This window comes from Takifugu rubripes, chromosome 4 (genome assembly GCF_901000725.2).
Source record: "Takifugu rubripes chromosome 4, fTakRub1.2, whole genome shotgun sequence".
NCBI lineage: Eukaryota > Metazoa > Chordata > Actinopteri > Tetraodontiformes > Tetraodontidae > Takifugu > Takifugu rubripes.
In genome coordinates, this window is record NC_042288.1 from 3,443,215 (window position 1) to 3,456,070 (window position 12,856).

The window sequence follows — 12,856 nt, forward strand, 5'->3', positions numbered from 1 at the left end:
CATAGACCTTGTGCACCTCCTGGAAGGCCTGAAAGGAGGCGTGGAGAAGAAGCTCGAAAAGATTGGGGAAATCATCTACAGCTATGGGGCAGAGAGATTTGGGGTGAAAAGCGGGAACCTTAAGTTGCAGAAGGAACCAGCTCATCTCAAGTCCAGGAGGCAGCGAGAGATTGAAAGGCTTGTGAAAGAAAGAAGATGTCTGAGAAAACAGTGGAAGAAGGCTGCCGAAGCAGAGAGTAAAGGACTTGAGGCAGTACAAGGCGACCTCAAGCAATGTCTGGCAACACTGAGAAGAGCTGAGTGCTTGAGAAAGCAACACAAGAAGAAGGAGCGAGCGAGGACTTCCTTCTACAGAGTTCCCTACAAGTTTGTGAAAACCCTCTTTGTCAAGGAGAAATTTGGGCCCCTCAAAGCACACATAAGGGAACTAGAGGAGCACCTGAGGAAGACCTACTCAGACAATCAAAGGCATGTACCAGCCTGCATTCCGGATGACATGCCACCCATCCAACCAGTTGAGCACCAGATGGAAACAAGGCCTACGACATGGAGTGAAATTGAGGGCACAGTAAAGCGGGGCGAGAGCAGCATCAGCCCCTGGGCCCAATGGCATCCCTTATAGGCTTTATAAGAACACACCAGATGTCTTAAGGCACCTCTGGAAGCGGATGAGAATGGCATGGGAAAAAGGGATAATACCAAAGGCATGGAGAAGGGCAGGAGGGATCCTGATTCCCAAAGAGAAGAATTCTTCAACCATCGATCAATTTCGCCAGATCAATCTTCTGAATGTGGAAGGAAAGATATTCTTCAGTGTTGTGGCTCAGAGGCTTTTCAGCTTTTTTGCAGCAGAACAACGTTGTTGACACCTCTGTGCAGAAAGCAGGCATAAGTGGATTCTCAAGCTGTCTGGAACACACATATATCATCTGGCATCAGATACAGATGGCGAGGAAGGAAAGAAAGACCTGCATGTGGTTTTTCTGGATCTGGCCAATGCTTTCGGGTCTGTGCCTCATGAGGTGTTGTGGACAGCCTTCACTTTCTTCCAAGTCCCAGAGGGCATCACAAGGCTCGTCAAAGCCTACTTCCAGGACCTTCAGTTTTGTGTGCAAGCTAGCACGACTGCTTGGCAGCATCCTGAGGTTGGCATTATGGTGGGCTGCACCATTTCCCCACTAGCGTTTACCATGGCAATGGAGCTCATCATTCGAGCATCTCGTTGGGTGGTTGGAGGGGAACGGTTGAAGAATGGACTGCGTCTTCCTCCAATTAGGGCGTACATGGATGACATGACAACAATAACAACAACAAGGGCATGCACCAAACGCCCTACTGGAGAAACTCCAGAAAAACATTCAATGGGCACGGATGGAGATTAAACCAAGCAAATCTGGCAGCATCTCTATTGTCAAAGGACAGCTTGCTAATGAGAGGTTTCACATTAACAACGAGCCAGTACCAACAATTTTGGAGAAGCCTATTAAAAGTCTTGGCCGCTGGTACAGGGCAGAGCTCAAAGACTCAAAGCAGGTGGAGCAACTCAAGCAGGACCTCAGATCAACAGTACTGCTCTCCTGGAAACTGAAACTGTGGTGCTTTCAGTTGTGATTGGGATTAAAGGGACAGCACTAGAATGGTTTAGATCATATTTCACTGATAGATACCAGTTTGCTCATGTCCATGATGTTCCCTCCTCATACAGTAGGGTTAGCCACGGAGTTCCTCAAGGTTCTGTACTTGGACCAATCCTTTTCACATTATACATGCTTCCCTTAGGGAACATTATTCGGCAGCATGGGCTAAATTTTCATTGCTATGCTGATGACACTCAGCTTTATTTATCCATGGAACCAGAGGAGACAGAGAAGTTAGTGAAGCTTCAGACCTGTCTTAAAGACATAAAGTCCTGGATGTCTTCAAATTTCCTCCTCCTTAACTCAGGAAAAACTGAGGTCATGGTGTTTGGTCCTGAACCTCTCAGGGATAGATTAGATCACATGATCACTCTAGATGGTATCTCATTAACATCTAGTCTCTCTGTGAGGAATCTAGGAGTAACTTTTGATCAAAACCTCTCCTTCAACTGCCTGCACCGCCTGTCTTCCAGTAAACTCACCAGCCTTCTGTCCCTGACCACGACTTCTGCCTCAGCGTTTCTGGTTCCTGTCTGCTCACCTGGTCCTGACTTCTCCGCCTGGCCTCAACTTCACTGCTGCTCATCCCCAGTCTGCTCTGCTGCATCATCGGCCTCATCTCCTGTAAGCCCCTCTGTGTCACTCCTGCCTGCTGTAAACGGAACTGTACGGTTCCGAGGGTTCACGTCCTCCCCCCTCGGTTCCGCATTCTGGTTCAGCTCAACCCAATCCCCGAGCCTGAAACCCATAGACTTTGTGTGGGCCCCGAGCCTGAAGAACAGACTGTTTCCTTGTCTGTACTAATAAAGGCCATTTTCACCTGAGGAACATCGCAAAGATGAGGAAGCTACTGACGCGGCATGATGCTGAAAAGTTAGTCCATGCATTTGTTACTTCCAGGCTGGACAATTTGTAATTCTTTATTATCAGGGTGTCCAAACAACTCTTTAAGTTTGTGAAAACCCTCTTTGTCAAGGAGAAATTTGGGCCCCTCAAAGCACACATAAGGGAACTAGAGGAGCACCTGAGGAAGACCTACTCAGACAATCAAAGGCATGTACCAGCCTGCATTCCGGATGACATGCCACCCATCCAACCAGTTGAGCACCAGATGGAAACAAGGCCTACGACATGGAGTGAAATTGAGGGCACAGTAAAGCGGGCGAGAGCAGCATCAGCCCCTGGGCCCAATGGCATCCCTTATAGGCTTTATAAGAACACGCCAGATGTCTTAAGGCACCTCTGGAAGCTGATGAGAATGGCATGGGAAAAAGGGATAATACCAAAGGCATGGAGAAGGGCAGGAGGGATCCTGATTCCCAAAGAGAAGAATTCTTCAACCATCGATCAATTTCGCCAGATCAATCTTCTGAATGTGGAAGGAAAGATATTCTTCAGTGTTGTGGCTCAGAGGCTTTCAGCTTTTTTGCAGCAGAACAACGTTGTTGACACCTCTGTGCAGAAAGCAGGCATAAGTGGATTCTCAAGCTGTCTGGAACACACATATATCATCTGGCATCAGATACAGATGGCGAGGAAGGAAAAGAAAGACCTGCATGTGGTTTTTCTGGATCTGGCCAATGCTTTCGGGTCTGTGCCTCATGAGGTGTTGTGGACAGCCTTCACTTTCTTCCAAGTCCCAGAGGGCATCACAAGGCTCGTCAAAGCCTACTTCCAGGACCTTCAGTTTTGTGTGCAAGCTAGCACGACTGCTTGGCAGCATCCTGAGGTTGGCATTATGGTGGGCTGCACCATTTCCCCACTAGCGTTTACCATGGCAATGGAGCTCATCATTCGAGCATCTCGTTGGGTGGTTGGAGGGGAACGGTTGAAGAATGGACTGCGTCTTCCTCCAATTAGGGCGTACATGGATGACATGACAACAATAACAACAACAAGGGCATGCACCAAACGCCTACTGGAGAAACTCCAGAAAAACATTCAATGGGCACGGATGGAGATTAAACCAAGCAAATCTGGCAGCATCTCTATTGTCAAAGGACAGCTTGCTAATGAGAGGTTTCACATTAACAACGAGCCAGTACCAACAATTTTGGAGAAGCCTATTAAAAGTCTTGGCCGCTGGTACAGGGCAGAGCTCAAAGACTCAAAGCAGGTGGAGCAACTCAAGCAGGACCTCAGATCAACAGTACTGCTCTCCTGGAAAACTGAAACTGTGGTGCTTTCAGTTGTGATTGGGATTAAAGGGACAGCACTAGAATGGTTTAGATCATATTTCACTGATAGATACCAGTTTGCTCATGTCCATGATGTTCCCTCCTCATACAGTAGGGTTAGCCACGGAGTTCCTCAAGGTTCTGTACTTGGACCAATCCTTTTCACATTATACATGCTTCCCTTAGGGAACATTATTCGGCAGCATGGGCTAAATTTTCATTGCTATGCTGATGACACTCAGCTTTATTTATCCATGGAACCAGAGGAGACAGAGAAGTTAGTGAAGCTTCAGACCTGTCTTAAAGACATAAAGTCCTGGATGTCTTCAAATTTCCTCCTCCTTAACTCAGGAAAAACTGAGGTCATGGTGTTTGGTCCTGAACCTCTCAGGGATAGATTAGATCACATGATCACTCTAGATGGTATCTCATTAACATCTAGTCTCTCTGTGAGGAATCTAGGAGTAACTTTTGATCAAAACCTCTCCTTCAACTGCCTGCACCGCCTGTCTTCCAGTAAACTCACCAGCCTTCTGTCCCTGACCACGACTTCTGCCTCAGCGTTTCTGGTTCCTGTCTGCTCACCTGGTCCTGACTTCTCCGCCTGGCCTCGACTTCACTGCTGCTCATCCCCAGTCTGCTCTGCTGCATCATCGGCCTCATCTCCTGTAAGCCCCTCTGTGTCACTCCTGCCTGCTGTAAACGGAACTGTACGGTTCCGAGGGTTCACGTCCTCCCCCCTCGGTTCCGCATTCTGGTTCAGCTCAACCCAATCCCCGAGCCTGAAACCCATAGACTTTGTGTGGGCCCCGAGCCTGAAGAACAGACTGTTTCCTTGTCTGTACTAATAAAGGCCATTTTCACCTGAGGAACATCGCAAAGATGAGGAAGCTACTGACGCGGCATGATGCTGAAAAGTTAGTCCATGCATTTGTTACTTCCAGGCTGGACAATTTGTAATTCTTTATTATCAGGGTGTCCAAACAACTCTTTAAGAAGCCTCCAGCTGATCCAAAATGCTGCAGCCAGAGTTCTGACAGGTACTGACAAAAGAACCACATAATTCCTGTAATGGCGTCTCTTCATTGGCTGCCCGTTAAATTTAGAATAATTTTTAAAACCCTTCTTTTGACCTACAAGGTCCTCAGAGGCCTAGCTCCATCCTACCTGGAGGAGCTAGTGACACCTTACCAACCCAATAGACCGCTCCGCTCTCAGAATGCTGGTCTACTTGTGGTTCCCAGAGTTTCTAGGAGTAGAATGGGGGGCCGAGCATTTAGCTAGGCCCCCCTGCTATGGAACCAGCTCCCTGTCCAGGTACGGGAGGCTGACTCCATCGCTACTTTTAAGATTAGGCTTAAAATCTACCTCTTTGAAAAAGCTTATTGTTACTAATTCTGAAGTTCCAGTTACTATTATAGACAGACAAATTACCATACTTAGGGGGTCGTCTAATCATTAGGTTAACATCTTAGCTATGCTGTTATAGGCCAAGGCTGCCGGTGTCTGGAAACATGATCACCTGACGGGCCTCTGTCACCCCACTGGGTCATGGTTTCCTCTTCTCTCCTTTCCTCCTTCTCATCAAGCAGACTAGTTATGCTGATTCTTGTGTAGTTTTTCTGCCATCCTTCATGGCGTAATGCCAGTTTTAACTAAAATGGTCAAAACTTTAATATGGTAATGATTATTATACTAAAATGTGACATTCTTTTTCTTTCTAGCAATTTGCTCTCTGTGAGAAAACCTTCAGGTCCATGACAAAAGTCTTTGAAACTGTTGCCCACAGCAGACACATATTAAATGCCCCATTTAATGTTTTTGTGGAGAAATGTGACATATCGCATATAATGACATGACACTCGTCACCTCAGCGTGTGTGTTGCATGTGTGCTGTGTGGGATTATACTTACAATGACCTCTACGGTGATGGGGACAGTGCTATTGAGGGCTGGGATACCTCCATCTTTAGCCATTACTGTTAAGTGGATCATCCCATTGGGGACTTGTTCGTAGTCCAGCGGACGAGTCACGCTGATCACTGATGAGAGGAGGCCAAAAAGTACGATTTGAGTTTTTCCTTGTGCAAAGACAGACAACCTAAAGATGTTTGATCTGCAGCAACCGTAGAGCATGGAGTGCCATATTTTACCTGCATAACCGTCCACCATGATGATGCTGAAGTAGCCGGCAAAGGCTGAGGCAGATGCGACAGTGTATGTCAGGAAATTGTTAGGTGGTGAGTCTTCATCAGTAGCCTGTGGGAGGGCCGACATTAACGAGAGGGTGGGAGACAGGAGAGCCTTTAACATATGCTTCTCTGACAGTCCACACGTCCACAGAGGGAAGAAGTTTGGAGTGAGTGAAACTAGACAACAGATAGAATAATGGGAAGGATGCTGCAGGAGGCAGTTCTAACATTTATGAGTGTTTGCCCAGCATGGGGGTGTGTCGATCTCTGCATATGTGTGCAGCCAAGAAGCCGCCAGTCACAAGTGGCAGGTTACGGGACAGATTAAAGCCAAATTCTAGCTATTAGCGACACAGGCGTCAGTATTGGATGAACACCAACCGAGCCAAGACAGGCCAATCAGACAGAGGACAGATGAGTCTATACTTTACAAGGCTAATCCACAACAACAATGACACCCCCTCATTATTCTCAAGTTGGCAGGAACTTAAACGCAAGTCCTCCGGCTGTGAGGAGAGTCTAGCAGGCCTCACTGACATCATTAGAGGCTGGACAGGTTGTCAAAAACACTCGTATCTCTTCATAACACACACATCAGTACTCTGATTTAGTGCCAAAGTGTTGAGTAAGCAACACCTTTCTTCCCCCACAACTTCCTAAGCTGTGGATTTGTCTTCCTATATTACATTTTGATGAATAGTTTCATATTCGAACATTTGCCACTAGAAACACTGAGAGCATCAAACAGCTGAGTAGCAACATAAGTGGAGACATGAAAAGAATGCAGACATGACACAGAATGCAGTTTAGCAGTTAGAAAGCACAAATACTGTAGAGGCATGGATCTCCCAGGTGTAATATTTATAGAAAGCCATTTAAATGTCTGCTTGTTCAACACATCCTATCACACCTTTCCAACTGTTTTAATCTTTACTTCCTCTCCCCCTCTTTTCTCTGTCAGTGTGTGTTGTGTATACGCTTAGTCCTGGGGCAAAGTGCTGACACACACATCTGGGGTCCCACATTCCTCTTGGCCAGCGCATTAATATCTGCAACGTTTAACGTTAGTTCATACTAATCAAACTCAGTGAGTCAAGCGTTGAGCTCACCTGCTCGACTGACTAGCTGAACCCTGCGGGCTTAAAGGCTAGCCAGAACATAATGGGGAGGTACGCCTAATGCTACCGGGGACACAACAGACTTTCTCTTGAGGGTGCAATCAACAGAAATGCTGAGCCATTAGTTAGCTGCAGCGTGCGTCTGCTTTCTGCGTGGCAGTGACTGATGGCCAGCACACTAGTGCAACCATTGCTCAGTGCACCAAAACAGGTACAGAATAAGAGAAGGTTTCATCTATATCTTTAGTCTTAATCCTATCTGACTATTTTTGTGTTTACTTGTAACATATATATACATATATATATTTTTTAAATATCACTGAGCTGTGGAATGAGGCTCTGCTTACACACCCGAACTCTCGCAACCGGCTGGACGGCCTGTTCATTCTCTCTCAGCGAGCCCACATAGGCCTCTTTCTGGAACAGCGGTCCATTGTCATTGACGTCCAGCACATTGACGCGAATCCTCCCCGTGGTTTCCTCCCCGCCACCATCTTTTGCCAGCACGGTCAGTGTGAAGCGCCGCATCAACTCATAGTCCAAACTGGCCCGCAGTATTACCCAGCCGGTCTCCTCGTCCAAAGAGAACCTGAAAGAAAAAGGGTGTGAAATTTAAGCCATCCAACTCCTGGTAGAATTTTTTAATCCCTGTATCTACAGTATAATAATTTTGTTGACAGATTTTCATTGCTAAAGATTAAAATAATCTGCTCATTGCTTGTTTTTCACATGATCAACTGCATTCAGTGTTTTTGCAGTTTTCGCCACTAATGAGGTGCACTTTAAAGACATAGTCTCTCACAGTGTCATTTCTCATGATGACTGATTACAACTCCAGTCAGTTAATAGAGATAAAAAGAATTACATTTGAATATTCTTATAGTGTAGCTTGAAGAGAATATCATTGCACTAAGAATAATAAAAGCTTTTGTTGCTTTTCTCACCTTTCCTGCAATACTCACAAAGAAATGAATCATTTCGGAAATATGCATAATATATTAATAATATATAAGGATAATATAAATGGATGAAAAACAATGCAAATGAAACACCATGGGCCTGATCTGCTAAAGATTCTACTAACTGGGATCTTAGTAAATGGGCCCCCATGTAGGCATAAGAAAAGGGGATAGAGGAGAATGTGCTAAATATGTTCTCCTGAATAACAACTGTAGCCAAATAATGACAATAATGTTATTATAAAATCATTAAGAAAAAACAAATAAATGATAAAAGTAATCATTTAAGTTCATGTGCATGAAGTTTTGTTGCTTACTGGTCTGGCTCATCACTGAAATAGTAACGAACAATTCCAAAAGTGCCAGCGTCTGCGTCGGTAGCCTGAAAAATACAAAGACAGGAAACCATTCCCCTCAAATTGCTAGAGTAGAAAAGAGGGTATTGAAACAGTGCATAAACAGTATATAGAAAGAGGTTTTTTTTCTTTTTTCATGAGGAGAGGTGCCACATTGTTCCATCCCATGTAAATACTGACATGACTTGGTTCATATTCACCTGGATCAGTTTGTGCGTGCGTGTTTCTATATGTGTGTGCCTATGAGTGTGATTGAGAATATGAGTGAGCGTGTACGTGTGTGTTGCATGCTTAGGTCATGTCTTCCAGAAGTTTAACGTAAGTAAAAAAAACCACAATATCCCAGCAAGATGGGAACACACACAAACACACACAGTCACAAACACACACACACACACACACACACACACCAAGGTCTGTGTCAGGTCACCACTGAATCACACTTTGACCAGCATCACGGGTGACGGAGCAGGCTGCATTTATGATTTTGGTCTTTTAACTGACTGCAGAACCACTGAACTGAAACTCCATTACAACAGCTCCTCCCCCACTGATGAGGGGGGTTCGAGGGGTGTGTATCTGTGCAGGCATGCACATCTTCAGTTATAAGAGAGCTTGTGTTAATGTGCCGTACAGGATTCTTGAGAGTGTTGCTCTTTTTGTGTCACTTTGTCAACACTTATCCCCAAAACATCAGCATTGATGACAGTGTCGGGTCACATGCATGGAAATAAAGGTGGGGTCTGTTGTCCCGGATTCAAATTAACACCTTTAAGTAAAGGGTGTCTTGCATGTTTATTCTCACACACAAATGTAAAAAAAAAACCCAAAAAAACTAAACAGTTGTATTTATGCATCTTATCAGCAAAAGCTATTGTTAACTGTAAAGAGCACATATTGTACATTACTAAATAGAGCTACATGATGACCCGTGATAAATCTCAACAGTTGCTATATGGTTTTTATCTGGCTATGAAAGAGTCTGCGCTGCTTAGCTCAATCTTGTAATCTACACTAGATCTCCTGCTGTGTCATTAGAGAGTGGAACATTTCCTTTAATGTCTGAATCATCTTCAGCCTCGGCGCTTTTAGCCACATCCAGCTGAGCCAGAGCAAGACACTAAATCCATGTGAGGTGTTTTGAACTCCAGTCAGGTTCTTATATTAACCTTTGAGTTTTCATCTCCATGACCTCATCATTTAATGCCACTCGTCTTGGATTCGTACCCACCGCCACCTCCCCCCTCCTCCTTTATCTCTCCTTTCCTGCCTTTCTTCTCCTCCCTCTGTGCCAAGCTCCGCCTCAATCCCATCTGTCTCCCCTCTTCACTATATATCTGCCTCAGCACACTGCCACTGCTCTCCTTTTCCCTTGTGCCCTCTCTCCCAGGTGAGTGACAGGCCCATAAGTGCTCCAATGATAGTGGTGGGAGTGTTAGCTTGACAGCTATCGCAGTGGTGACAGGAGTGGGCTCAGCCTGGGAGCAAGCGCTGCCTCTACTCTCGCAGCTGAACCTGTCTCACACAATGACCTATCCTGAGAGACAGACAGGAGATAAGTCTTCCACCACCACCTGCTGTATCTTTTGCCCCACTGCTCTCACCATCAACAACAGTGCACACCAGGCACTTTGGCAACTGTTTACAAAAGAATTATTATTATTTTTAATATAAGGAAGGCCTGCAGCATGATGGATGGCAGATGGGGTTATGCTGAGATCGGCAGTGTCTCCCTAAATCCTTGACACCAGATAATTTTGCATTTGATCCTCATTATGTAACATAGAGATTTCTTAGTACGGGGAATTACAGGTGATAAGAATGTTGGTGGAGTTGGATGAAGAAAGGAAAAAACAGAGAAAGAAAGCTAAGCTAATTTGCTTGCACTGAGCCTATGAAGCACAAGAGCTGGTCTTGAGTTGAAGATACAACTTGACATTAAAATAGAAGTAATGAGCCATTAGCACTCTAGATGAGGTGTTGTAGATGAATTCTACTCCCAAATCACCAAATCACCATGTTCTGGCACTGACTTATAAGAGTCAGTGATCTGATCAAAATCCAGACTAGGTTGTTAAAGCGTTTCTTTAGAGTCGGTTTGCTGCTGATTGCCAATATAAACTCTGCACACCCTGCGGTCCTCAGGCAGTAAGTACAAAGGAGAAATTAGTTCTCAGTTGACCAGTTTGGTTAAATGATGTGTTTCCTCTCCTTAAAGAGGCAAAGGCTAGCAGGCAGAGGTGGCTCTGTGGGTGCCTTACGAAAGTGTATGTCCACATGCTGGTGTGCTCCATATGTGGGACAACTGGGTGCATTTGCTCAATGTTTTAAAATATCGTACATGTAGAGTGAGATGACTCATGTTTCCTGATCTGTTCTGTGCCAGGCTAAATATGCATCTCCAATATTTCTAGCATAAACCTCTATTATCACACTCAATTGCTTTCAAGAACAAAAGGAAATACGAGCATCTGCTGATGGACAGAACAACAGAGAGTGTGTGTGTGTTTGTGTGTGTGTAAACTGAGGTTAGATTGGAGTGGCTATTGGAGCAGATTATCAGTGCAGCTATCTCATGGACAGACAGGTTAATGCTGCACAGGCTTTTCTATCTTGGCTGAGCTTGAATTTGAATTGATTGGCTCCTAAAATTGCTTTTCTTTTTTTTTTTTACAGCAGAAGCTTTGAGAGGCAAGGAAAAGGAAACCAATTACTGGCTGTCAAATCCTGCTGTCAAAACAGAGATGCCCCCCCCCCTCCAAACCACCACCATAGTCCAAAGACAGACAAACCACTTCTGTTTCACTTTTGCACACCTAAACTCAGCTACACAGAGTAAACACACCCACCCACCCACCCACACACACACTCACACACACACAGATACACACACATCCACCAATGCCATAGTTAGGATGTCCAGTTTGACACAATCGTGGTTGAGAAGTCAGTGATAAAGATGTGGCTGTCGGGAAACTCAGGCTTTCTTCCTCAGCACTCATCAGGTCCATTTATATATATATATATATATATATATATATATATATATATATATATATATATATATATATATATATATTCATTTTCCAATCACTTGTATGTGCACAATGAGAGCTACCAAACTCAAATCTCTTAAGCAGTCACTAGATGCAAAACATGTCTCCTTGGAGTTGCAGAACGCGGGCACCATTACCTGGTGTGTGTGTTTTTCACATTTAACTCAAGCATAAGGTTGAGGACATATGTGCATTTATACATGTTCCAGTTACCAAAAACATTTTTAAACAGGTGGGGCACTCGGACTGGCTGCTGCTCACTAAAAGGGCGGTTTCTGTCATCTCCATCTGCTGGCCATCCACCCCCACATCCAAGATACGGTGAGCATGTACAGCAGCAAATATAATAATTATAACACATAATAAAGCTGTTACCTCTGCAATGAGAGGGAAAGAGGAGGGGGAGATGAAGAAAGAGGAGGAAAGAGCATTGTGGGCATAAAGCTGGAGACAGTTTGAGCTGCCAGAGAAGAGGCTTAATGCAGAGCTCTGTGGCTGGCAGCTTCACTTTGCCAACAGGGCTTAGTCCGCCTCCTTTCCTTCTCCCTTTCTCTGTCCTCCAAGATGAAAGAAAGAGATTAGGATGAGAAGGAGGGAATAAAAAAATATTAGAGTAAAAAAATACTACGTACACAGACAACTTGAATATAATAATGAGGGGGGACTTTCCCTCTTCACAGAAATTTTGGACACTGAACACCTTCCAGTTTTAGCATTTGGTATTTGTCATCTGTCTTATATATAATTGTCATCTGAATGCAAATTCTGTGCGTGGACTTTGAGTTTTGCAATACTTCTCAAGACAGAACAGGACATGATTCATCAAGCTTGTGCTGCACTCTGCCCTTCAGAAATGTTCTCTGATTTTCAGGCTTTTTAACTGTCTGATTTGTCATTAACAGAGAAATTAATCTACTCATTTTACTTCCTAAATTCTAAATGTTCTTCAGTCTGTGATTCACCAAAATGTCACATACTGGGAGGGTCAGCCTAACCTTTCAGTCTGTATTAACTTTAATGTAAGGGTGCAGCAGAAACAAGAATTACAGTTCTATCAGATTGTGTTTGAAATGAGTAAAATAAATTAGTTTCATATGCAATTCTTCTACAATTCAGCCTGAAAGATGAATATTTATTTTAATCGTAAATATGTTCCATAAGCCCTCTAGCAAAGTAGGTCTTAGTTCAATCCCTGATTGCAGTTTTAAGTGTGGAAAGGTGGGCTGAGAGCTAGAGAGGTGCGTTACGTCTTCAGAACAATCCCGAGGTACCCTTGAGCAAGGCATGCTAGCGCCCACTAGTGAGGGACCCTCATCAACATTTATTGATTTATTAACATTTACTTACATTCTTAAATAAATC

General features: G+C 44.4%; 1 protein-coding gene across 1 annotated transcript in view; it reads right to left on the reverse strand.

Moving 5' to 3' along the window:
- Positions 1-12,856, reverse strand: part of cdh23 (cadherin-related 23) — a 172,913-nt gene that overhangs the window by 50,590 nt on the left and 109,467 nt on the right. Inside the window, 4 exon segments of the mRNA XM_029834775.1 lie at positions 5,728-5,855; positions 5,967-6,072; positions 7,475-7,712; positions 8,400-8,464. Of these exon segments, the coding sequence (XP_029690635.1) occupies positions 5,728-5,855; positions 5,967-6,072; positions 7,475-7,712; positions 8,400-8,464 (537 nt within the window).